At 39.4% G+C, this 27,741-nt stretch overlaps 2 protein-coding genes across 3 annotated transcripts in view; both read right to left on the minus strand.

Moving 5' to 3' along the window:
* dhrsx (dehydrogenase/reductase (SDR family) X-linked) overlaps nt 1–27,741 on the minus strand; it is a 35,827-nt gene that overhangs the window by 5,625 nt on the left and 2,461 nt on the right. The window contains exons 1-6 of one of the 2 annotated variants that reach the window (XM_030070326.1): nt 20,627–20,811; nt 13,743–13,850; nt 12,104–12,172; nt 6,520–6,621; nt 4,327–4,534; nt 1,228–1,435 (exon numbers count right to left, since the gene is read on the minus strand). In XM_030070326.1, the coding sequence (XP_029926186.1) occupies nt 1,228–1,435; nt 4,327–4,534; nt 6,520–6,621; nt 12,104–12,172; nt 13,743–13,850; nt 20,627–20,726 (795 nt within the window). In that variant the 5' untranslated portion in view covers nt 20,727–20,811. Of the gene's footprint in view, nt 1–1,227; nt 1,436–4,326; nt 4,535–6,519; nt 6,622–12,103; nt 12,173–13,742; nt 13,851–20,626; nt 20,812–27,741 lie in introns of those variants that run through there. The other variant, XM_030070333.1, reaches the window with a different exon arrangement.
* Nucleotides 14,671–20,741, minus strand: LOC115372422 (zinc finger BED domain-containing protein 1-like). The gene is made up of 2 exons (XM_030070315.1): nt 20,627–20,741; nt 14,671–18,518 (listed from the first exon to the last, which is right to left on the minus strand). Exon 2 carries the CDS (start codon nt 18,488–18,490, stop codon nt 16,424–16,426), a length of 2,067 nt encoding a protein of 688 aa, XP_029926175.1. The 5' UTR covers nt 18,491–18,518; nt 20,627–20,741; the 3' UTR covers nt 14,671–16,423.

A 27,741-nucleotide genomic window follows, 5' to 3' on the forward strand; every position in this document is an offset into this window, starting at 1 on the left:
AACCAGGTTTGACAGACAATCCATCATCACAAAAGACATGATTAAACAATCAAGTCCTGGAAAGTGAAGCAGCATGGCATTTTGCTCTTCTCTGTTGCCAATGGATAGAACAATACTGATTCAAAGAGCTTGTACATTCACTGCTCTCTTCTGGTAGCTGTTGCCTGGGAAAATTCTCTGTAGCACAGGAAATTAAGCACTTTACATTTCAGGGCTATTCAGCATGAAACGCAGACCAGTTAGCATAAGTAGTGAAACACAGTGGCTGAGTAGACAAAGAAAAGAGTGCCACCTACAGAACTTGACAGTCTTTGATTGGCAGATGATCTCTGGGAAGTTGAAAGGGGATACTACATCCATAATGCTAAGAAAGCTGATATGACTTATGGCGCTTTTCCACTAGTACCTACTCGGCTTCACTCGGCTCGACTCTACTCTGTTTGTAAGCTTTACCAGTACGTGGTAGTACCTGGTAGCAGGTACTATTTTAGGACCTACTCGGCCGGGGTGCAAAGCGAGCTGAGTCGAGCCGAAATGTGACGTAAACGCCGTGCAGGCCACTGATTGGACAGGGAGTGACGACACATGAGAGCGACTCCTTCACGAAAACCAAACCCGGCATTTAAAAAAAAAAAAAAAAAAAACGGCAACAGCGACCGTGCGCATTGATCATCGCTGAAGTTGGCAAAGTCGGAAAATGGCAAGCAAACCGCTACCGTGGTAAAATGAAGAGGTGGAGACTTTTCTGAGCTTGGTGGCGGCCCAAAGAATCCAGAGGGAGCTGGACGGTGCGCCGCCCTGCTATGACGACTCCACCCACGGTGAGGTGCTACTCAATTGTAATAGAAGACCACCGAAACCGTGTTGAGGCGAGTAGAGTTGAGTAGGTACTTGTGGAAAAGCGCCATAAGAAATCTTGACCCACAAGCCTTCATGGTAAACTCATATTCCAAAAACACTGGCCATCTCTGATCCAGTGGAAAAATTAGAGTTGTAATTTAACAACATTACAAAAGCAAAATACTATCAAAACATCTGTTTAAAAAGCTCACACTTGTCATGCTAGAAAGACCAATTTTCCATTGGATCAGAGATGGCCAGTGTTTTTGGAATATGAGTTTCTTTGCTGGGGATTAAAGGCGGCACACGGTGACTTCTTGATACAAAAATTAAGTAGTAGAATATCCCTTTAAATGGGCCTCTGGTGGCTGATGTTGACAAGCATACCCTGAACAGCAGTTTGGCCACTGGTTTCTTGGCGGCCTGTGCTGGGCTGCAGAGATTGTCGTACAGTGCTGTGTCCACCATGCCGGGGTCCACAGCGTTGGCGGTCACTGGGAAGCCGCCGGCTGTCAGCCTCTCCTGCAGGTAGTAGGTGAAGAAGACCAGTGCCAGTTTACTTTGGGAATAGGCACCATGGGAACTATAGCAGGCCCTGGGGGAGACAGGGAGGGAGGAAGTGAGGAAAGTGTTCCTGTTATCTGTCGAGGTATTTTTTGAACCCGTGCTGTGGCTGATCAGGTACTCAACACTGGTTTTCTTTTTGTCACAGTAACAGAGGTGCTCATTCACTTCTATGTTTGGCATCGAGCTCATAGTTAGTGCTGCTGTTGGACTGGACTGCATTTTACTGAGACGTTTCTAATAAATGAAGTGTCATCATTAACACAGCAGCTGGCGTACTGGTTGGAATTCCAGCACCAACAAAAAAGTTTTACGTCTTAATGGAAATTGTGGGGTATACCTGTCTTTAACTACCTTTTTAAGTATTTTTGTACATGTGAGTTGCAGTGTGTGTTAGTGTGGTCAGTATACAGGTCAAGGATTATGGACGTGTATTTGGGTAAGTGAAATTCAATGTACACTGACTTTTGTATGTGGATTTTTCTATGGAGTAGCACAGGAGCCTCTGGGGAAGTTAACAGCTGATGCAACCAAAGAATAACAAAAGTATTGGTCAGTATTGGTTTGATAATAACTGCTTTTACCAATGCGATAAAATCCTACTAAGCACATAGATATACAGTATATATAGTATATATATGAATGAAATCCTTTCCCACAAAACAGAAGACCTGCAGTGAGTATGATCTCCCCATGGGGCCATCGCTTTTCAGTTCATTAGACCTTGAAATGCCTGAACCACCATGCCTCCCCTGTCTCTGCTCAGATTATTTCCAGATTCACAGAGGAGCCAGCATCTGCTCATTTCCTGAGATACAGCAATGCCATCGATCAGATCTCAAACTGCGGGTGAGACGCATGCTGTGCTGCCCTTGAGCAAGGACCCTCAGCTCGTCTTTGTGCTATCCGTGGGGACGATTCTGCGATCAATATGAGTAAAGGGGGGACATTGTATCCTAGTGCAGTGAAAATGTAACATTTGGCCGTCTACACATTTATATTTGCTATCAGGTTGAGAGAGAAGAAATTTACATGGGCTGATATGGTTAATCAACATGACATCCACACATGGTTCCCCTCTGTCTCCTACCTCAGATGATGGATGTCTGTATTGGTGGCTGACAGCTGAAAAGACTGCAGACCTGACTTTCTCAAAACTTGATTCCATTAATTCCAAGATAGGAGAATATATTTTTCCTGTTACAGCAGGAAAATGATCAAACATATTTCTCCTATCTCCACTATATTTTGCATATTCATAGGAAAGTGATTTAGAAATGATTGAGAAATTGTTTTTAATCCCCTCCTTGGTGACAGGGTAGTATACATAGGCGTTAAATGTCAATGTTAAATTCAGTTCAGTTCAATTCAATTTTATTTGTATAGCGTCCAATAATAACACGTTATCTCAGGGCGCTTTACAAAAATCAAACAGATGTTGACCAAATCCATGGACCAAAATCTCCCCCGAGAGCAAGCACAGGGCGACAGTGGTGTGGAAGAACCCTTTGGTCACACTGACCAAACTGGGCACTGTCAGTGTGCATGTCTTCAATCACTCAGGTCACAGTGTACTTGCTGTGGAAACAAGGTTTGTACAAAAAGGAGATGAAGCAAACTAAAATGCACTGGCTTCAGACTGAATGTGTGTACTGCTAGCTAGCTGAATTTTAGCAGAGGTAATAAGCCAGTAATAAACAAAGTAATAAGTTTGTCTGTTTGTTGGCAGGAGGTCGCAAAGAGTTATAATGGTTTTGCACAAAACTTTGTGGAAAGGTTAGTCATGGGGCAGGAGCTGATTATGCCAACTGGCCAAAATGCAGAGAGACAGTGCACTGCAAAAACTCAAACTCTTACCAAGATTATTTGTCTTATTTCAAGTAAAAATGTCTTATTTCTAGTCAAAATATCTTATTACACTTAAAATAAGACATGATCACCTCAGAAATAACTGATTTTCACTTGTTTCAAGTGAAAATTCACTTGAATTGAACTTCATCGGCATCATGTCTTATTTTAAGTGTAATGAGATATTTTGACTAGAAATAAGACATTTTTACTTGAAATAAGACAAATAATCTTGGTAAGATTTGGACTTTTTGCAGTGTGGGCATGGTGTATCACTACGAGGTGCATAACTTCTGAACAGATTCACATAACATTGCAAGGTTTCATGGAAAGGCTGGTCATGAGCCACAGGAGAGCTGCTTCATGTTTCATGCTGAATGGGCAAAAAACCATGTCACATTTATGAAGCAAAACTAAACACTGTAGTTTAAAACTTGACGACAGCTGCTTTACTCCAAACAATTTATCTGTATGAACCTGGGCTGTGTGTGTGATCTTTTGGATGTGTAGAAGAACACAGAACATTCATTAAAATTAGATGCTGACCATTTCTGTCAGCATGTCTGGAGATTTAAATAATCAGTGAAGTGACACTACTGTGCCTTATGCATAAATACACACCGCCTCTCCTCATGGGGAGATGCACTTATCATTTCTGCTGCAGGGGAATGCTGCAGTTATTTAATAAACTCATTTTTTTCATCTTTCTGCAATTAACCAGATTATTAATTTTTATGATGGATTATCTGTGGTGCCTGTGGGTATAACTGCAATTGGTGCATCACTATTAGCAGGTCATTTGCCGCTTGCACTCACTGTCTCACACACCGTAGACCACTACGACACACAAAGTTGTGCACTACATTAGGCTATATGAACAATGTAGTTTACTTTGTCTTGTAATAAACTGTTTAAATTATTTATTTATTTATTTATTATTTAGTTTTAAAGTGGAAATTCGGGTTTGGGCCAGGTTCAGGGCTAAAACTGCTGCCGTGGTTCGGGCTCGGGTCGGGCTTGGACAGATTTTTTTGGGGCTCAGGTGGGGTTGGGCCTAATCAAAGCTGAACTTACCTGCTCTGCAAGTCATCCATGTGCAGAACCCCTCCGTAGTGAGTGGCAGACGACATGGTGACGATGCGAGCACAGCGGCCCTGCGTTCCTGACTTCTTCAGCGTATCCAGCAGGAGGTTGGTCAACAGGAAATGGCCAAGGTAGTTGAGGCCAAAGTGTAACTCGAACCCATCCGCTGTCTTTCTCTCAGGGACCAGCATGATCCCAGCTACATGACAAGAAACGCAACAACAGGAACTGGGAATATGACTTTAGCATTGGCATGAAGACCACTACAACTCAACATAGTGCATGATAAGTGTTAGCATGTGTTAGCATCTACTGAGGAAACATGGATGATTTTGGTGTCTATTCTCTCATCAGTTGTCTCTGTTATCACTCTGTTAACACACTTGATGCGACCAGTGGAACAAGGTCCCAAAAACTGAATTTGTTTCAGTTATTCCCATGTGTGACAGTAATAGTTATGTTCTTCTGGGTCACGAGCTAAAGCTCTTAAAGTGATTTTGGACAAATTTTTGGTTTTCATTAAAAGGACCACACCAGTCATTTTGAATGTCTGATTGCCTGTTGACTACAATGTACCCACATTTTACACTGCAACAAACCATTTCACAAATTATGCGGGATATTAAAGATTTCACAACATATAATCAAAATCCCTTGATCTTTAAATATGAATTTTTGGTTGAAAGACCCACCATATAATGCTCTGCTTCTGAGGCTAACAAAGTCTTCCCCAGTCATAAACCACAGAAATGATAATTGGCTGTGTAAGGCAAACATTTTCCTGGCACTATTTTCCCTGGCGGAGGGAACGTTTCACTCTGCCCAATTTGAAGTCATCAAGACACAACAGTGCTGCTGCTTTTAGGAAAACTAATGTGGAGGACTTCATTACTGTGATGGAATACTGCTGTGAAGAAAGTTTGAAGTCTCTGAAAATTCATTTTCATTTCACAGTGGAACGAATTGAAACTTGTGGCTGGATAAAAGGGAGATAAATTGATACTGGAGTTCTAAAGTACCACTGCTTGTTTTGGGAAAAGAACAGCGGGAACATGAAGTTTATACATTTTGTAGCTATTTCATTAAAAAGGGCAAATTCACTTGTACAGCCCTTTAACATCTTTGGTCACAACTGCAGAATGTGTTGTATATACATGAAAAATGTTGATTACTTCAGAAGCCACTGACACTGATGAGAGTGAACAGCTTTTACTCCTTCTTTTCTCTCTTAACGGGGTGGCACAAGAGCCTCTGTCCTTCAGTGTCCATCAACTGACCTTAATATTTGTCTGGGGAAAACCGTTCAGGGAGCTGATGAATTATTAACTGGTCTGTTACAAAGAGCAAGAAAGGCTGACAGGTTGACTTGACTGTTTCCCAGGAACACATTATTCCCCAGAGGTGTCTTTTATTGAGTCTCTTTTAGCTGAAAACAAAACTCCCCCAAGCTTACAGTCCTAACCTGGCTCGTCACAATGCTCCTCTCTCACAGATTCAGCATAATCATGGCAAGATATGCTTTTTCATAACAATTCAAATAATCCATAAGATGTGATCTTTGAAGGTGAAAGCATCTAATATCAGCTCAGAAATTAGCCAGCACTATATATATAGTAACCTCTTAATTCACTGTTATACAGTAACCTTTTAATTCAAGGTTACTATATATAGTAACCTTTTAATTCACTGTTTAAATATCTGTTCTGGCATTTATTCCTGATATTCCTTATTAGCGCATATCAAATCAGATAATGTGTGATATGCATGTGTAAACAGAATAATTCAAAGAACTTGTAATTGACTTTTTTTCTTGTCTTTGTGTGTGTAATCAACTTGTGAATTTTTATAGTGATATCTGAAAGTAAAATTTGGAACCTCTTTCCCCCGTGTGTTAAAAACTGTTTTTTGGTAATATGTGGTCATAAATAGGTGATTTTCAAAACTTTCCACCAATGGGATTCCTTGGGACTTTTTTCCCCTCACTCAGGACAAACTGAGGATCCAAAATCAGTTGAGTTTGCTTCTCTTGCAATTTGTCCTAGGTTTTTTCATAAAATGACTGGACTAACATGGTTTTTACACAATACAAAAAACAAACAAACAAACAAACAAACAAACAAAATTACAGTGTGTTGTGAGGAAGTGAGTAAGATATATTTTTATAATATTGTTATAACTTCTTACCATTGTTAACCAGAACGTGAAGGGGGAGACCTCGGGCTTTGAACTTCTGAACGAACAGTCGGACGGATTTCAGGGAGGCCAAGTCCAGGAAAACAAACTCAGCTGTCAAAAAGTAAGAATTTTCACCTATTAAAACAGATTTCACCAATATGATCTCATAGAATAATACAGTAAAGAGACTGAATTTTGGTTTAACTGAGTCACTTTAAACATTGTTAGAAGGTAGACTACGAAAGATGAGGAATCCTCTGAAACAGGTTTCTTGTTGGTGTTTTAACCCTTAGGAGTAGCTTCTTTTCAGAACACAATGCAAAACGCACTCAAGAGTAGAGGTGGGAATTGTGGGAAGTCTTAAATTTCAAAAACACATGCTCCGATTAAAAAAAAAAACTCTGCTCAATCAATTAATCCAGTTCCATTTCTTTTTACTTGTATTGATCAACAGAAGTACCAAACTCTTTGTTTTGTGGAATCAATCAAAATGATCCAACACATCTCTTTTATATAAGTGCAATTGGAACAACCTGTAGCGTTAAGCCTAATTTTTTTTAAAAGAAATTGAGAGACAACCTGAAGTGGCTTCATCAGCATTTTCAATACAATCTAATAAATAACTTGTATCTCAGATCAATAGAAACAGAACAACTTGTTTGAATGGACTGTAAAAGGAAATTATGAACACAAGCATTTTCAATAAAATCTATGCGCAACCTGTTGAGCAAAGTCAACAGGACTCAACTTTTACTTCTTCATAAGTGATGAATGTTTAAGGAAAAGGATCAATTCTGGGCATCAGGGAATCAATAATTGTTGGGAGAGAAGAATTGCGATCTCATACTGAATCATTTTCAGCCACCTCTACTTAAGAGAAATAAATCAGCCTATCTGTATTGTAGATCAGCAGTCATTATCTGCTTCGGACGTTTGAGTGTGCTGTATGGATATGAAACAATAACCTGTCCCCAACAAATCCTGGTACAACAGGATTTATGTGGAACAACCGGCATGTTACACTTGAGTCACTTGCCACTGCTTGTGGCATTTCCAAACTGATTGCTCAAGCATATAATTACATCAATTTACATCCCACATTCAGACAATGCTCTGTGTTAATTATGACATGCTTCACAAGAGAGAACAAGGATGGTTTCCGAATAATACCAAGCTACAAAACGTCCATTAAACACGCTACATGGAGAAGGCCTCACTTGATTTCAGCAAATCACTCGGCTGGTAATGTCTGTCTTTGTTTCAGTTTGACACAAAGCCAGACTGAAACAAAGAGCTTTTCCGGGGTAGATGGCAAGATTACTGTCATTAGGTTGGCCTTTTCATGCAGTACTCTGGACATTTAAACCTGCCCAAGTGTTCAGAAGGGATTTTCTTTTTTACACTAAAAATAAATCTCTTTTTATCGATAAATGCAAACAGGTGACACTAACCATGGCCACAGACAGTAAAAACAGGATATCATTATTGTTTGTGGTGGGTTATGATAAATTTTCTTGTAAAATATATATATATTTTTTTATTTTTCTAATTTCCAGGTAATTTTCTTGTAACTTTTTTTTTTTTTATTAATTTCTTGGAAATTTTTAGGTAATTTCATGCAAACTAGTTTATCACAAATTAAGTGATTTTTTCTCCGATTTCAAAAGGTTACTTGTGCTTTCAATAAAAAAAAAAAGTGATTGGTTGTAGGGGCTTTATAATGAGGAAGGTGGGGCTCTAGGCACTTGGCCTCCTCAGCTTAGCGGTCCCAACAGCTCTGATTGTTTGTACAATTTAGTGCTTAAGGCTAGATTTGAACATAAAAGCAAATGGGTCAGGTCTCTGTGGACACAGAGAACAGAGAGCAGCCGATAATTGTGGCTGACTGTTCATTAAATTGTCAGGAGAATTGTGTGTTGTACTGATTTGAAACATCCACTTTGAAAGTCCACTGAGAATGAAAGAGCTTAAGTACAGAAATCACAAAGTTGCAGTTTCCCAGACAGGAATTAGGACTAGTCTTACTAAAAAGCCCCTTTAAACTGCAAAAACTGTAGCTCACTTTTTGGTTTACAGATTGAAACTGTTCTAGATTCATGTTAATCTAGATATAAATGATCTGATTCCCAAGTCAAAGATTATCTTTAGTTCTGATGTCAGTGAATATTTAAATCAAACCGCCAAGGCAGCATGTTTAACTTTGTCAGAGGAGACATGAGCATTTTATGAGCATCATTGAGTTTTAAAATACAGCCACAGTCCACAGCCGTTTTATATATACATACACATGCCCATTTTGATCCTGTCCTGTGGAGGTAGGGTTTTCCTTTCCCCTGGAACAATTCTGTGTAAGCGATGTGTTTTATGTGCATGACAGCAACAATAGTAGGTTGCTTGTAATAAACGTGAGACCTCAGAAGAAATACAAGAGACAGCAGTCTTCACTGAGTCTTCGTTGTTGCAGAAGACTAAAGCAAAGACCACTTCTCAACAAGGGTTTTACTGATACCAAGAAAAATGTGGATCTGCTGAATTATCACTTTAAATGTATTCAATACTCCATAGTTCATAGACTCCATAGTAAAGAAATAACTAATCTGGAGTTAAGATGTGTTTTGGAAAGTTGCTTATTAGGTGATGATTAACAATTCCAATTCAGGCCTAGTCCTGTCTTAGTTAAAGCTCTGTCTGGGAAACTGCCCCAAAGCCAGCAAGAGAGACAGTTTGCATGCCACAGTCAATAAAACTTGTGAAATCTGAATCTTGAGTGACAGCACATGCAACTTACTCCTGGCATAACAACAAAGCGATCTAAGAGCATATAAATGATATAAAGATTTGGAAAGACAAAGTGTATGCTCAGTGAAGGTGATATAGCTGGAAATGTGGTCTTTGATCCTTTTTATGTGCCACAAAAAACACAGAAAAGCTGTCGTGACTGAGGATGCCAAGCCATTTAGCATTGACACAGTGCACCTATTTCCTTGGATTTAATGGACACAAAAAAAATCTGTAACCTGAACAAACTAGTCCAGTGAACAGTTGATAGATGAACTGTAGCTGCATCAGTACATTAAAAGTTTGCATGCACAAAAAACTGTTAACTGTAAATCCAGATTTATAACTACACACAGAAAGAAACAATTTGCCATTGCCTTTAACAGATTTGTGTCACCCCAGCTGGCAATGCTTGGTCTGAGTGCCAGAGAATGGGAGCTCCGTTGAGGGCGCCACAAAGTGGCAATGCCAAAATGCCAGTTGGAGGGTACACAGTGCCAGGCGTAATGCCATCTGGAATACACACATGCGTGCACACGCGAGCACATCTTTATTCAACAGTTGCTCAAAAGTTGGCCCACTTCCATGTCTGGGCAATTGGGAATTTAAGACCGTGCCATGCATAGTTAATTGGACACTGGACAGACTGTCCAACTGAAAAGAGTTTCAAAGTGTGCAAGACAGGAAAACAAATACTTTTTTCACCGTGGTGGATGAGATTACTCATGGTGAGTTTGATGGACAGCGACATGCTAGAGGTTCTGAGTGAGCTCTCGATCTTTCAATGCACCAGTGAAGCTATCAGTGAAGACCCGCCCGATTAAGCCGACAGGCCTGAATAAGTGAATAGAGGAGCTCTGAATAATGGAACCTGAAGTCATCGTCCCTGAGGACTACCCTACGCCACCAGAGTCCGACTGGTAAATAAGCAAACGCAATCTGACAAGACAGAACTACTTTCCTCTCGCCTCCATATGTCGCTGATGAATCAATGATCAGTGGGGGATGGGCCGTGATTCACCTCATCGCTCCTGTTGCACTAGACTTCTATTCAATCTGGACGCGGGTTACAAGCTGCCATGGCTGATCTCAGATTACAGAGAAGCAAGAGACATACAAGAGACAGTCGTGGGTATAGAAAGATGGGAGGTTATGGATATGTTGGGATTTTGCCTTTTCACTGAGTCCACCTGCCACAAGCCACAGAGTGACTGCTGAGAGGAAGGGTGAGTGGGCATAAGCAATAAAATGGGTCAATACAGTAAAAGTCCACAGTTGTGAACATGCTGTTGTCTGTCACTGTCAATGAGAATATGACAGTGATCCATAAGCTTATTTGACTTCAACACACACTGCGGCGCTGACAAGAGAAATGAGGGTGGGCAGGTGCTGCTGGGGCTGGAGACATGCCTCTCCCCCTGAACTTTGGCTCTGAATCACATCTGCAGGACAATATGTTTCATCTGGCTGCAACATTTGGCCCCCCAGCTCTTGTGTGGCCAAGGATGAACTTAGTTGCATTAGAACAAAAGAAGATTAGATTAGAATTAGGAAAAATGACTGCTTGTAATAAAATTCCAGCCTTGGATACTCTTGCATTGTTACATATTATAACTGTGATTTAATTTGCTTTCTTTGCTGTATCAAACTTTCCTTAAATCTGCTTTGTTTACTTCTACTTCAATTAATGATCTCCGAAGTGATTTTAGGGGGAAAAATCAATACATACAGCTCCAACTCATATTAAAGAGCTATGTGACTAAAGGTTAGGGTTAGGATTAGCTCTGAGCTCTTTTCATACTCAAAATATGGGATATCCCCACTCTTAGCATTGAGCTAACTAAGCCCTGAGGGTTCTCATGCCATTTTTAAAGTCAAATTCAAATCTTTTTAAAGACCTCAACAGATATAATTTAAGACAATGTGTTGAGTCCTCCTTTAGATAACAAAACTTATCTTTTCCTTTCTTTTGTTCAGTGCTGAGAACACTGTCAGTTCAAACGTTTCCATTCAAACCAAGAACCAATCAGAGAACAGTTCAAGTATATTAATAAGCTTAATAATAAAGTCCTCAAAAGAGCTTAATGCTAAGAAGTTGTGTTGTTGTACCACTGGTGTTTTTGAGATCTCATATACAATTCATGGCTTTTACCCCCCATGATGCCTATTGGTTTACATTTAGGCGTGATTCATACCTGACCAATGGGGTATATTATAACAGAAAATACATAATATCAAGGAGATAAGACAGTCATTCCATTTGGTCTTCAAACTCATATAAAGGGACAGCTTTTTGGTGGGTGAAATAGCTGAATCCAGGCTGAATCATATGGTTAAAAAAAAAAAAAAAATCACATTGCCTTTAATTTTACAGATACTGTGATTACAATATGATTCACAATTTTAGTAGGAGTGATAATTCTTGCATTTTAATTTTCATTCCACTGAAAATGCTATTTTAATGATGATGGTGTGATTTTTCCTGGAGTCTCTACCAAACAAACATGTTTTCTTCCATCTGGAAAACACAATTTGTAGGCCAGGGGATCTCTGTAGCATCATAATACTTTATTTACACATTTTGCCACACATTTTACCTTTATCACAAAATTACAGCTCCTGCAATTTGGATATTGCGGTTGGCCATAGTGCAATTTTGATATTTCGATTCATTGTTCCAGTCCTGCCATGTACACTATCAATGATGGTGCAGGAACCCTTTACATTTCTCACGGCAGGTGTTTTCTGGATGACAACACATTTTCTGGGAGAAAGTGTTAAATTGAAAAGTGTGAGCAGAGACAGAGACAGTTACCTTTCCCATCGCTGCCTTCTTCATGAATCTTCTTGACAGCTGCCAAGCCTTCGTCTTCCTCGTTTCCAGCTGGACATGATGGAGATGAAAGAGGCTTGCTGGTCAGATGTCCAGCAGATTTCCACTACTTCACCTCAAACCTACTGCCTCACTGGGTTTCAACAAGACCCTGGCAACAGCTCATTTTTGTTCAAAGCAATAGGAATTGGCAACACAAAAATTTTAAACTGAATCAACTAAATTGTAAACTGTTAATTTCAATCATTTGGCTGCTGAACAGAAATGAATAAGACATGGTGGTGAAGAAACTGACTCTAGATCCAATTTTTGTGAGTCAACATTATTTTACTTATTCTGAATGCTGCATTCTGGATCATTATTGAACCAGAGAACAGACTCACCTCATAACAGTTGACCTCAACAAATTTATTAAATTAATCTCAATCAGTGGTTCTTCAGGGTCCACATTTGTCATTGACTCAGAGTCTGCATAGCCTAATCCACAATGCTTTCATGTACTATTAACACTCTGAAAGATAAATAAGATTCCTTTTATTTCTTTTAAAAAATATTTTCAAATGGGCACTTTTTTGTTGTTGTTGTTGTTGTTGTTTGTTGGAAACTGCAAAGTCTCATCTTAACATATTCAAATGCAAAGGTCATTTTTATGGCCGTCATCATAGACTAAAGCTGATTTTTTTCCCTTTACAGTTTCTTTTATATTCTTTTATATTACATTATATATTTTTAGAGTATTTTAGAGTATTTTCTGTTTTATTATTTTTATAAAGATTTTTTGGGGGGCAATTTTGCTTTACTAGAGGATAGGGGATGACATGCAGCAAAGGGCTGTACTTTCAAGTTTTTCTACCAATGTTTTCTACCAATGTGATTTTGCTTCATGAGCAATAGCTCTACCTTGCAAATACAACACGGACAAGCTGATTACAGCCATTCAAAACTTCAGACCTCAACACAACTTTTATTTGAGACTACAAGAATAAACATCTTAAAAGCGATGCCTGAAAATCAATCCAACGTTAGGGTCTATGGTAGGGCTGAATGATTATTTTAACAGATACTGCAATTGCAGTATACTTCAGTTATCATTTTTGAGTCATAGTTTTCATATTCACTGAAAAAAATATTAAAATTATGTGATTTTTGTCTATGCCAAACAAGCATACTTTCTTACATCTAGAGAATATTTTTTGGTCAGGGCATCTCTGTGGCACCACAATAATTCATTTATAACAGTATTGCCCTTACATTTTACCTTTATCAAAATATTGCAGCTCCTGCTATTTGGATATTGCAGTTGGCCATATTCTGATTTTGATAACATTTTGCTTAATTGTTCAGCCCTAGTCTATGGTAAACTCTGAACTCCTTTCATCGCCTTTTTTCTTAGTTCTGATTGATTCTTTGTCATTAGTACTTCCTGGCTTACAATGTGGACTCAACCAAATAAATAGTAAAGCTGAGAAAGGCAAACCCTGATTTGACTATTCAAAACTCTACTGCAAGAGAGGAGCACAGAGATGCAGTCAGAGCCTGGCACATTCAGAATAAAATGGCCCGTAAACCAAGTTGCTGGAAGAGTGAACGCACAGTAATGGTGTGTTGTACAATAGCCTACCTATTACAACATGCATGCCAAGGCTTGCCAGGTGTCTTGCAGTCTCAAAACCCATTCCACGGGCACCCCCAGTCACTATGGCAACCCTTCCATTTTGCTTGGGTAAGACTGCATGAGAGGAGAGAGGGTACCACATGAGAACATAACGCAGTCCTTCACTTCTAATAGTCATCTATCAAAGAAAATCACTAGTTCCCATCGGACTTTAATTCATCCCTTGTTTCTATTCAGTTTTCTTGTGTGATTTTTGCAGTGGAGATGGTTGGTAGGGTTAACACAACATTTGAGTCACAACCAGGTCAATGAGCCTCATTGATCCACATTCTGACCTTGCAGGGAGGAAGGAGTGTTAAAGATCTTGTTTTTGTTGCAACAACTCATCCATCAGATAAGATGCCCCTGTCAGCTGGCTGGCTGCCGCATGGCTTTTAAACGGAAAGCAAAATGGAAGCCCAGTCTAGTGCTTATCTATACACCCTCAGTCATAATACTTAGGATGCAGGTGACAAAATCTATGCTGTAAATATAACAAGAATAGTTGATTAAAATTGCAGTTGGCCCAATACAACAAGAAAAAATGTATTAAAAGATATCAACGAGAAAAGAATGGCTGGAACTGTTGAATAAAAGCTTTAATAAACATTTTACAGCATATTTTATAAGGCCATATTTTGCAGAGCATGACTACAAGTCATCAGCACAATTCACTATCAATACTAGAAATGCTGAAAATATTTATCTCAAGCAAGACTATGCCTACTATTTAGCTTTGAATGAAATTCTGAGAATGCAGGGAAAAAAAACGTTCAGGACAAAAGACATGACTGTAATGATCTGCTTTTGTACAACTGTAATCACAACACACATAACTGTTCTCTAAATTTCCTCTTAAATTCTAATTCTCTTAATAACAGTAAATAGTGTTTCGATCGGACAACACTGCCTTTACTACACATTTTATATGAGCAGAACAAGCCTGGTGTAATGAGTTTTTTTTTTTTCAGTGATAGCAGTGTGCAATAATTTTCTCATATTTTGTGGATTATAGATTGAGTAAAATTCGAGATATTAAAGGGTACAGACTGCCCTAAATGTTTATGTTCCTTTTGAAGGAGAGACAGTAAGCCAAAATCAAAGAATATTACCAGTGACTGATAAACATCTTGATTAGGGATGCACGATATATATCGATCTGATGAATTATCAACAGATAATGTGATTTTTATGTTGTTATTTCAACATTTTAATGAAATTATAGTCAATAAATACTGACAGTACAGTAGGTGGTGCTATGCTTTGATGCCTGACATCAGGCTAGCTGTGCAGTGCAGCTAAACATGGCATCACCAGTGTGGAGGATTTTCACTGTTTCAGAGGAAGACGACATGACTGCAATTTGCAAAACATATTTCACAAAGGTTCCTAGAGGAGGGAAAAAGTCTAGGAGTTTCAACACAACAAATCTTACAAGTCACCTGAAAGGTGGACTGAATATGAAGCATTAGCAGCTAGCGTTGGCACAAAAAAAAAAAAAAAAAAAAGCAAGTGTGGCAGAGTCCCTATTCAACAGGCATTTGAAAACTGCAGGAACTTTAGCAGAGACAGCCCAAAGCCTAAAGAAGGTCATGACAAAATCATTGAATTTATGGCTCTTGATGACCAGCCTTTTTCCATCGTAAAAGACCAGGGGTTTTGCCAGCTACTGGGGCATTTGGAGCCCCGGTCCACTCTGCCAAGCCACAGCTACTTTGCAGACGTATGCCTGCCTGTCCTGTATGATGTGCTCACCACACACATGCACAGTCTGATCCCTACCAACGAAACTGACAGAAGTTTTATCATGGACATGTTGACTTCTGACGTTAGTCCAGTGAGTATGCAAATTGGAAAAATATTCTATAAAAGTCAAAGTATGTTTGTGAAGTTTTTTGATGTTCTTCACTATATAATAATAACAATAACAATAATAACAATAATTGAAGAATCTGAACTGTTCTCTATTTTTGTTGTGTCGACAGATTTGGTTATGCCAGAGATATGGAATATTAAATCATCCATCTTTGCTCACTACATCTTTGCCTTTGTTACTCTCTGGTGTGCATAAAATACAGGTTATGAACTGCTTTTTAAAACAAAAACAAAAATGTGAAATTATTATCACTTATCGTATAGGTATTGGCCACGAGAACCAGGTAATTATCGGTTATTGACATCAGTTGAAAAAAATCCATATTGTGCATCCCTAACCTGGATCATAGCATTTTCATATCAGAGAGACTCTTGCATGTAGATTATACAAAATAAATTGACTATAATACAAATTCAAATATCTTTTGACCTTATGCTAAGGTATACACCATAGAACTTGAATGGAGTAGAATGGTCATTGAACTGCCTTGGTCATTTGGCTGGTGCAGAATAAAATGGCAATTGTGGTTAGTTGCTACAGTGACACACGTCTTTAGGGCAATAAAGTGTGTCATACTCCTTTGAGAAGTGAAAAGATATCTTGTGCTGTGGTTACTTGCTGATCAATGATCAGAGTTAGCACCCACTGGAGTATGAAGTTAGGCCAGCAACGGACAAAGTTTAAAATGGCCGATGCGCTAACTATCCTACTAGGGTGATTTGAATGGGAAAGTTTGTTCTACTTCAATTCAAGTTCTGTGCTATAAACATATTCACTCCAGTGGCTGACCCACAGTGCAATTCTCATCCCAAAGGTCCTCCAAATCATCTTCTCTGGGCTCTGGCTCATAATAGCTCCGCATGTTCTCATACAGGAACACCTGTTGATCTACCAGTGCTGGAGCTATTCGGTTCCTCTTTCCACAGAGAACAGTGCCTGAGGAGCTAAACAGTCTATGACAAGGGACACTGGTGGCAGGAACACACCAGTATTTCTGAAGAACCTTGGGGAGGGTGGGGAACAAGGCCGCATGGCTCGACCACCAAAGCAAAGGGTCTTCGTTTAGTCCCAAGATCCTTTGTGATTTGTAGTTGCTCAACTCCTCCACCACCTGAGCATGCAATTCTTCCTGGCTCTGGTCTGTGTCTGACTGGCAAAAAATGGCGGCCAGTGGGTTGTCTTGGGTCGCACTGCACCCTGGATGCTGCGTTAATGTTGTCTGTTTTTTGCTAGGCGGCTCATCAGACATCACAGAGAAATCGTCAAGACAGGGTTGCTCAGCAATCTGTTTCTCAAGAATTGCCTTTGCCTCATCAATGACATTACTCTCAACTTGGGAGCGTTCCTGAGTGGACAGGAAAGGCAGTCTCTTGTACCGTGGATCCAAGAATGTAGCAATGTTGAGGAATGTTGAAATTTCCTGCGTCTGTGAGTAAGTGCTGGACAGAACCTTTGAGATTACTTCTTTGGTCATGCTGATCTCTTTGAGGTCCCCTTCCTTGACCTTGAGGGTTGTGTTCAATAGCATGTGAAGCACAGGCCTCACCATACTAATTGTCGGGTATGTACAGGAAGTGATCATGTTTGCCACAACTTTAAATGGCTGTAGGACTTCAATCAAACCCTCCACCATGGCCCAGTCAGCACCATCAAAGGTCAAATTATGGTTGTTGGAATTCTCCACAAGCATTGCAGTTATAGCAATCTGTTGCTCTTTAATCCTTTGGAGCATTGCCAGCGTAGCCAACCAAGACCTGCCCCTGTCTGTGAGCAATGTACACAGAGAAAGGCCATGCTGCTTCTGTTTTTGTCTCAGTAGATACATTGCCATTGGTGTTTCTCGGAAATGATCGACAAGTTTGCGACAACACCCCAAAAAACTGTCTATTCGAGGCAGCTCAAAGGCTTCATCCATTGCTCGGTTGATGCTGTGTCCAAGGCAAGGCATTTCTACCGACAGTTCCAGGAGTGAGCATGCTTTCACGATATCCACTGAACCATTAGTAGTGGCCCCGCTCACTTTATGAGTTATGCCCCATTCAACAAAGGCTTCATATATTGCTCTAGTGATATTTTCTGCAGTATTGTCCTCTTGCACTTCAAAAGTTTTAAGGCACTTGCTGGTTACGGAGAAGCCAGTTGTACTGTTGTGATTAACAGAATGCATGGAGAGTGAAATATAAGTTCTGTTCTGGGTTTGGCTTTGCCAAAGGTCTGTGGTGACTCCACAGTTCACAACCCCAGCTAATTCAGTCAGGACAATCTCACGGGTGCGACAATACATCTGCGGAAGCATTTTAACTGCAAGGTCGCTTTTGCTGGGTGGTGAGTATCCAGGATCAATGGTTCTCAGTAAGGACTTGAAAGTATGCTCTTCAACTATAGAAACAGGGTACATCCCTTCACAGATGAAGTTGATGACAGCTACTGTCAGATCATTGTGTCTTCTATTTTCATAGCCGAAACTCTGCCTTGAGTTTGTGTCCTGGGATTGCTGAAGATGTGGGGCAGAGGGCTCAGCCTTGATCCTGGAGAAGGCTGTAGCATACGCCTCCCGCATCTGATCTGTGTTGCTTTTCACAAACTCACTGAACTCTACAGGGTGGTTCTTTTCTAGGTGGTATGACAGATTGGAAGTGTTTCCAGAGTAAGCAATTTGACTCATACACACACGACAATAAATCCTTTTCCAGTGCAATATACACCCATCTGCATCCGTGTCAAAGCCAAAGTATCTCCAGACTTTGCTTTTTGCCCGTGGGTGAGCAACAAGATTGAGCCCAGAGGATGAAGCTCCTGCACTTCTACCCTCCATTGGTTCCTTTGGCAAACAATCCATCTAGATGCCTTCACTCATTATTGAGTACCTAACAAGAATAGTAAAATAAACATTTGAGGAGGTTTACAAGATGATGAAAACATAACAACTATTTGTGAACCTACTCTGAGATGAGATTTTGAAAGAAGTGCCTTGGGTTAAATACCAGCTGAATTATAACCTGCTGGAATGTCACCATCACTGTTGCTCATTTTTAAATTAGTAGGCAGAATCCTGATGATGAGACAGACTAAGCTAATATTTTAAGTAACAAGAATCAATTTTGTTATTTCATACATTGCAAGTTGCATACTAATAATGTAAATATATTAAGATAAAATATAAAAGGATACAATATTCTTCCTACATATTTGTTCTTGTACTTAGGCCTAGATCTTGACCTTATTTTTCTGCCACAAAGGAACAAACACCCAATACGTAACCAAGGCTTAAGCAGCCTGCATTCTTTGTAAGATTATGAGGCCACCAAAGAGTATAATTCCTTCACTGTTGACAGATACAATCCCTTCCATTGTATCAAAGTGCAACTAATTAGTGATTTTTCACTTGTGGTATCACATGTTTTAACACAGATTAGCCTGATGTGTCCTAATAATAAAAATTTTAAATACAATCTTCAGAATGATAACGTTGTAAATGGTGTTTACATGAGAAGTTTTATCCTCAGTGGACTAATTTAGTTATTCTTACAATATTATGTTTCATGTTAACCCAGAATGTTTGTTATTAGGAATCATATGCAAATATTTTGATTAACTCCTGGTTTATTGCTTGGCGTCATGATTTAAAAAGGTAATGTTGCATCACTGAGATGTATCATTTCTTTTAAATAAAAGATGGCCTCACTTTTAAGAACTGCCAGGTCAAACCTACCAATACCTGAGAATAAAACCCATTTTCAACCAAAATGGATAGTGGTATATGTCATACTATAACTGCTAATAGGACACTGATCGTGGATTTCTATATTGTTCTGAGCTCTGCACCCAGCTGAGCGTTATATTTAAGTATTGTCAACAGACTGAAACTACAAAACGTACTTTTATTTCAAGAAAGTCACTATTCCAATTTATGATCTGTGGACCTTTAGTTTCACATGACTATCTGTGATTAAACCTCTTTTATAAGGCTAAAAATGGCAGACAGAGAGGCCTTTACACCAGACTGTGCATGTTTTAATTTATCTGAATGCTGACATTCAGTGGTATTTCCCCTTAGGAGCTTAGATTTCAAAATCATATGATGTCAACTGGACAGTTTCTAGGTTAAAGGTCACAGACTTCCAAACACTCTCTGGGCTAGGCTTGCTCAGTTAAATCTAGTGTTAATTTCCAGTGTATGGAACTACAAAAATAGCATAACGCTAGTCCAGGAGGCAGACAATACAACAGGTTAAATGTCCTTGGTATAAGTTTGCTGTCAACGACTGAATTTGAGCTCTGAGCTCTCAGCGTTTAGTGGTTAATCTGTACAGCATATAAAGTAACATTAGGTGGACACTATGCTGAATGCTTCCTGATAAATGCTTTGCATCTGACATAACACTAAGCTAGATTTACAAAATGAATGTTAAGTTGGTGATTAGTTTGCTGGCTTCAGCAGAGTTCTGTTGTTCTGTCGTATAAACACCTTCACCGAAGTCCCATTAAAACTATAGTTACACACCGCCTTATCTCGCCTGCTAAGATACACACTTTGTGTAATATTACTTAGGATTGCTATCAGAATTGTGAGAGCCTTACGGTAATTTCGGCATACATACGATCACTTTAGCAGTACTTCATCTGAATAAAATCTCAACTTTAACGAGACTCACACTTCGCTAATTACCACACATCCTTCATCCGGAGTACAAGAAGACCGCAGCAGAAGAGTCAGCAGAAGCCTTTATATTGTATGAGTACTGGTGCTGTTTGGCCTATTAGATGTATGATGGATTTGGAGAATACTCTATCTCCTCTGAAATAAAGTCCATCATGTTTTATGCTGTCGATTCACGAGTCAACATTAAACTGCTATATTTTGAACGGAGTTTGGCGTACGAGCAGACCCTATCAGAGATGCTCAGAAATGAAACTTGAAACAGCACGAATCCGCAAGACAATAAGACGCGTGATAAACAGAAGTTGACCTGACCTGGTAACGTAAACGATCTGTTGAACAGCTGGTACAGAAGAACTTTAACGCCACATAAATACAGCCGTACGAGAGGCAGCAAGACTGACAGCAACCACATTCTCCTCTGCTTCCGTGTCCGACTGTGTGTCACTGTCCGAGGAGTCCGTGTTGAAAATACAGCGGCTTCAGTCGTTCCTTGGTAGTCTCACCGCTCCACCCTCAAGCGAAGTAGATTATTATTAGAGTGAAGCTGGAGAACACCAGTTTACAGCACTCACGTGTCTAGGGATTTAGGCTCAGCTGAAGGGTGAACAAATAATGCACCTTTTAAGTGAACAGAGTTGAACAGAAGTTTTTTTTTCTTTAAAACTTTGATTATGCCATAAATTTGATATCAAAATACATTTCAGTCAGCATAAAAGGGTGGCAAACTCTTACTTTGCAAGGTGGTTAAAGTGAGTTTACCCAAGTAACTAGTAGCCCATGAAAGGAAGCAAAAAAAAAAAAAAAAAAAAAAAAAAAAATCTTGGAACAACATGAAGGAGAGACAGATGATTGACAAGCTATTGTTATTATCTGGTCAGTGTGATAGATTGAATGCAGATCACCAGACTATCAGCTTAGAGAGAACATTTGTTCTGGTTGCTCCCCTAATGCGATTTGTAACGGCCATGAAACAAAGATTAGGAGTCTTACAAAGGAAGAACACTGAATGTCATTCTTTTCTATTATTCTGTGATCTGGGATAATTTGGTTTGGATTAGCGAATATCCACCATTGTCTCTGATAGCCCAAAACAACAGAGAATTGGTCATGCTATGCTGTCACACAGGGAAGGGGAAAAAGCGGCGGCAATGGAATCTTGTTGAAGATCAGGGTACAGTTTCTGTTGCGGAGCTTAGGGTGCTATCAAAGATCTCACAACTCTGACATTTCAACTTGATTTTTTGGTGATCACATTTCAGACAAACATGGTATAAAACCACAAAATTAGCATCTAATTACTTAGATGTGAACTATAATAACTCTCAAATCCATCTTTCCATCTTTTGAATTTATAATGTGAAGGTGTGTGCCATACAAACAATAGATCAAAACGTACACACACACACACACACACACACACACACACACACACACACACACACACACACATAAACTGAAATGACAAAAACTAAAACACATCCTCTTGTATGGATTTGAAACAGCATGGTAGTGAGACTATATGGCTTCTCCTCTAGTATACCACAAGGATGTGGTTGGTCTTAGTCGTGTTATTCTGTGTAGGACATGGCGTTGCATCACCAGGTCTCTGTAGGGGATGCAGAACAGGATGTCTGGCTGCATTCTCTGCCCTCGTTAGCAGATAGATTTCTGCTACGCTGCCAAAATGTTTCCCCACAGACCTCTATGCTAAAGCGCTGATACATGTGAGGCACAAAGCACAGCAGCTGGGATTACAAGATTTTACCACCAGCATAGTTTAGTGTTGTTAGTTACTGCTTGCTGTGATTGGAAAGGATTGCATGCCATGCCTTCAGGGATACATTGTATCATTACACTGGAATGCATACAGTATGAACTGATACATTGTATAGAGCACAGGTTTTCACACTTTTTCATGTTCTGCACCCCCAAATTGACTCTCATTAAGCCCTGGACCCCCACTTGAAGTGATTTTGCCCTCAGGATTCAAATATGAAAATATTTATTGGTTTGTTTTAATTATAGAATTGTGCGATGCCGTATTAGGGCTGTTGCAGGGGGGAAAAAACTCACAGAGCTGTGAGGGAGGGGAGTTAATATTTTGAGAAAAACTTTGATATTCTCTGAGATTAAAGTGGTAAATTTACAAGAAAAAACTTTAATGCCACAGTATTTCTCAGCAAGTTTGTGACAAGTTTTTTTTCATAAAGTTGTGAATTTTTTCTTGTAAATTTAGGACTCCGATATCTGAAATTCAGATTTTTGGCTCCATCGTGTTGTGTTTAAATGCTATCTGTTTGAATGCTTGTGAAAACATTTTCACAAATTCACAAGCATTTAAATTGGAATGAAATGAAACTATTCTATCCACAAAAATTCCATGTCCCCCTTTGCCACCTCATGTACAAATTTCTAAATCCTCCACTGCTTCATGGGTTTAGATTTTAATTACTCCAAAATAGCTTAAGTAGAATTTCAAGGAAATTATGCTAATAATCTGTTTTTCCTCTTTTTTTGAAGTTACCATGCGCTCACACTGAGCAACATATTTACATGTAACACTGTTTGGTAAGCTGAAGACTGATGGTATTGGTTCTGATGGTGAGCATCAGGTTTTGTCATCACTCGTCTGTCCTGTCTCTCTTGCTAAGGTGTCAGTTGCCCACCAGAGCTCTTTGACAGCGATCACATCCTGTCAGGGAGCTTGGATGACCAGATTGTGGCATGAAACACATCTGATGTCAGTGATTGTCTGATTATTTTCCACTATCCAAGATAACCACTGGAGACAAGCTGCTATAGGGGGAATCAAGTGCTGTTTTCTTTTATAACTGAACATTACTTCATTTAAAAGAATTAAACTTTTTTAAACAAAATGCACAAAAGAGAAACATAGATTTGCAGTGAATTTTGATTGTTTTTAACAAACTGTCCAGGGGAGTAGGGGACATATGAGATGGGGGGAAACTTCTGGAACCCCAGCCCTTCCTCTTTATTCCACGAACAAATTGTTACAGTTAGTTCAGAAACTTCATAAAACTACTTATCTGCAGTGGCCAGTTATATGGGGAACACAGTAAAAACACAACAGCAGAAGATAATGTGCAGATCATTGTGCAAAATGGCTATGAGCTCAAGTGCTAGATCAATAATTACAACAAACCTATATTTTTAATTATTAAAATGATATTTAAGAATCTGATCGGTGATGCTGGGTCAGATTTCTTGTGTTTAAATGCTTGTGAAAAAAAATCTCTTGATATCAGGATCCCTACTGAGCTACTCTGGGGGCAGCGGCTTATTGAGAGTCAACTTGGGGGTCCAGCACACGAAAAAGTGAAAACTCCTGTTATAAGCAACATTTCAATCACATAATAGTGACAAAAATGCATCATAAGTTGATCATAATACACTATATATGCATGATGATCTTTACTGATGCAGTTATGAACTTAGATGTAAATACAATGTTGTTCTGATGCATGTTTGATATGTTCTGATGTGACACGAGCAAAACATTTCAGGTAGCGCTACAGATTGTGTGACCGTCTCGGGAGGTGTGAGCCGTGACGCTCAGCTGCCTTCCTGTCATCTCTGGCTGCACGCATGGAAGGATCCACGTTTCTAATTTCCTCACAGGGGAGCGTCCCCGGACGACTGAGGCAGAAATGAACCCCCCCACCCCCCCATCCTGTCTATTCACACACATAAAAAGTACGAACTGATTTGTTCTTTTGATTTGTTTCCAGATACTAGAGTCAGTGCATGCGTTAAGGCTGAGTCCTGATCACAGCGTCCTGGGTTTGAATCTGATCTCAGCCCATTTGCTGCATGTCATCCCCATTTTACAAAATGTTTTACTAAATCCTTTCTGAATTCTGGGACATTTCTTGCTAATTTGATCATCACTCATTTTTTCCATGTTTTGGAAAAAGGTTAAACTAACATTAGGCGCAAGGTTACTTGATTCTGCCTCTTTACCATGCAAACAGATGTAATTTCTGATAAATACAAGCTCTATTCATACCACACTTCACATTTATGAAACGCAATTTAAAAACTTTAAATTCTCCCTCTGCCTTGCATCCTGTTTGGAATTGGGTTCATTAACACTACAGTTGATCATTTTTTTCCTGGAGGAGAGGGTTCAAACTAGTTCAAGTCATGTCTCAGTTTGGAATAGAGGCATCTTACATCACCCAGGAAAAAGGTGGGGGGATCTATCCTAAAGACGCTGAACAGCAGACGGCAGAGACATTATAAAAAATGAAAAGACGGCACAAACAGCCAGGTTAGCGGGCCCATTACAGGCCGCTGGCATTTGCATGGCAGATGGTGAGTGATGAATGAGAGCGGTGTTACTTGGAAATATTTCTCAAAGTAACAGATGATGTCAACATGGATGGCTGCTAGTGTTTGCAAAAGCAATCTGCCAGTTCTTGGCTAAAACTAAGAACAACAGAATAATAGGTCATCCAGGAAGAATTTTAGGGACACTTCTTCTTTTAATAAGGTGAATCCAGGTAAAAGCTATTGTCTGTTGTTGATTTTCCTTTCTTAGATGGAGGGGATGTAGATAAATAGGAGAAGATGAGTTGACATGTGGATTTGGATCGGCTGATTTTGATTTTAATGGTCAATACCAATATTGATTATTAGTAATCCAGGCCACCCGTAGCTGATATTAAGAGTCGATATTCATTTGTGAGACTGTTCTCTAGCAAAAAACGTCCCCAAATATAAATAGTTTTCTTTATTTTTTTTTTCAAACTGTAATGTAATAGTAATTGTAATGTACTGGTAATGTACTAATTTTCTGTCATTTATTTTGGTAGATTTCTGGTAATTTTCCTGTTATCATTTATTTATTTATTTATTTCTATGTTTTAAAAAATGTCTTGCTGATTTCACAGTCATTTTTTTTTCCGCTAATTTGCTTGTTGCCCTTTTCCCATGTTTTTTTTTTTTTTTTTTTTTTAAAGAAATCAAGTCACTCTTTCAAAAGCTCAGGAAAAAGTTGTTGAGTAAATTAGCTAAAAATGACATGAAAATCAGCAAGAAATTAGTATACATTTACAAGAAAATCGGCAGAAAATTAGCAAGAAAAATGACATGAAAACTATATAAACTATATAGATGTATTTACAGGTCAGATCAATGATGCACAATCAGTGATGCTTGTGACAGGCATCTGTATGTATCCAAACTATTCATCATTTTGCTGAAGACCCCCTAGAAGCCCTTCAACGACCCCTGGGGGTCCGCGGACACCACTTTGAAAACCACTGTCCTACAGGATGGTACCTTAATTTCATGTACTGACAGAGTAGTGTGTAATGTGTTGAGGAATAATCTCCATCATCATCTTCAGACTGCTGAAGCCACTATCCAGCACTGACTGACCTAATGGATGCAATATGCCTGGAGCTTGACTCATAAACATTAGTCAGTACTAGCAGCACCTTCTGGGGCTGGGTCACAGCACCATTGGACCATGAATCACAAACTTCATTTGGGTTCCATTCAACCATTTTGACACTGAATGAAATGATGAATATATACACATACAAAACTAGACAGTCTCTGTACCTTTGCCAATAACTCCAAAAACACCACCTGAAAGAAATGAAAATGTGGAGACCATTTCTTTCTGTTCCCTCTTCCTACAATACATGAAAAAAGAACATCTAAAATGCATAATTCTTTTCTCACTCTTATTCAATCAATCAATCAGTCAATCAATCAATCAACCAATCAATCAATCAATCAATCAATCAGTCAAGTTTTTTTGTTTCATGTAATCATGTGAGGTACAATCTCAGTGAAATGCAATCCTGTAAGCTCCTTCAATTTATCTACGCACTAAAGAGTTTGAATACATTGGGAGCAGTAATAGTAATACATAGTATATGTGTATGATTGGAGGGGAGGGAGGGCAGTCTGAGGCCACATTAGGAGCCTAGTGGTCTGGGGTAGAGGCTCTTAGTCTTATTCTTGGAGCCCATGGTGTACATATCCAGTGCCAAATGGCGCTGTCTGGCATTCCAGGACAAACTGTGTCAATGCCCCATAACATCACAAAGAAAATTGTCTGGGCTTGTATGGTGTTTAATGAGTCTGCTTTGAATTTATTCATAACCACAAAATAACCAGACAACGAGTGATCGGGGCCTCTGATGATTGGGGCCTGGAGTGGTCTGGGGCCCATGTGCTCAGCCATCACGGCAAAGAACTACATTTTCAAACCTGCTCGCCCCCAAAGCTCTGTTCTCAGACCCAGAAACCTCCACCACTCCATGATAAGTGCCTCACATACAAAGCCTCTGTGCTAATACAAGGGCAGCAAGCCTCAGAATCTTCCAAAGAGAGACAATGAACAACTAAAGGCACAAGCCTGCCCATCACTGATAGAGAAGTCCAAGTCAAGACCACCAATGAACATGCAAAAATGTCTCTTTTCAACTACCAAAGGTAACCTGGAACTTTCCTTAACCTCAGACTTGCCATAACCCATCAAGTTCAAGAACTGGCTTTTATTACTTTTCCTGCTGCATGAAGAACCATCTGTGAGGAGTAGGAAAAAAAATGTAGTTTTCTCTTTTTGTACTCCACTCTGAAACTCTGAGAAATTTTCAAATACACTTTTTCATTTCTAGGTGATGAGTTAAGTATCCACTGAATACTGTAAAAATTTGATTAAAAACCAAGTCAGTCAATCAAATCAAACCAGTCATGATGCCTCAGGCTATTTCACCTGTTTTAACCCCCTTCCTTTTGACAGAATATGCCAGTGACTGACCTCTGAGGCTCTTGAAGCAGAAGCATTTTTCTCCTAGCCAGCGGGGATGGCTTTTCCTCCTCCTTTCTGCTGGAGAAAAGCAGCCTCTGGCCACTTTACCGGTATGTTGTTTGTACTTATCGGCATTTCCAGGTCCATGCATCTGCAATTCATCCACAAAGTTTGGTCTGTTAAATCCCTCCCTGTCACAAGAACGAGAGCTTCACAGTCAGAGTGCTGCTCCAAAATGAATGAAGTAGATACAAAATGGAAAACAACATGATTTTGAGCAATGGCACAAAGCTGACCAATTGTATTTAAGCTCTTGTTTTTGTGACAGGGAGGAATTAATGGTCCAGACTTTGGGTATTACACTTGCATTGAGCAGCAAATACCCAAGCCATTCAAGGTACTTTATTCTCCCAAAATACTGATAAGGTAAAGCACGTCTTCATTTGTACAAGCTGCAGTTTGCATTGTTTTACCATATTTTAGTATCACGTCCTCAGCAGGGCCAAAATTAGTTTCCAGTAACTTTATCTGGAACCATGTTGTTGCCAGTGGGAATTATTCCATAACCTGTGAAATGGCACAGAATGCCTTCTTACCGTGAAAAATGGCCAGATGAGCCCTCAGAGTCTTAGAGTAT

Source organism: Myripristis murdjan, chromosome 2, assembly GCF_902150065.1.
Source record: "Myripristis murdjan chromosome 2, fMyrMur1.1, whole genome shotgun sequence".
Classification (NCBI taxonomy): Eukaryota; Metazoa; Chordata; class Actinopteri; order Holocentriformes; family Holocentridae; genus Myripristis; species Myripristis murdjan.

Coding starts and splice junctions, on each gene's coding strand:
- LOC115372422 (XM_030070315.1), bottom strand. CDS start 18,490: ATGGATTGTTTGCCAAAGGAACCAATGGAGGGTAGAAGTGCAGGAGCT.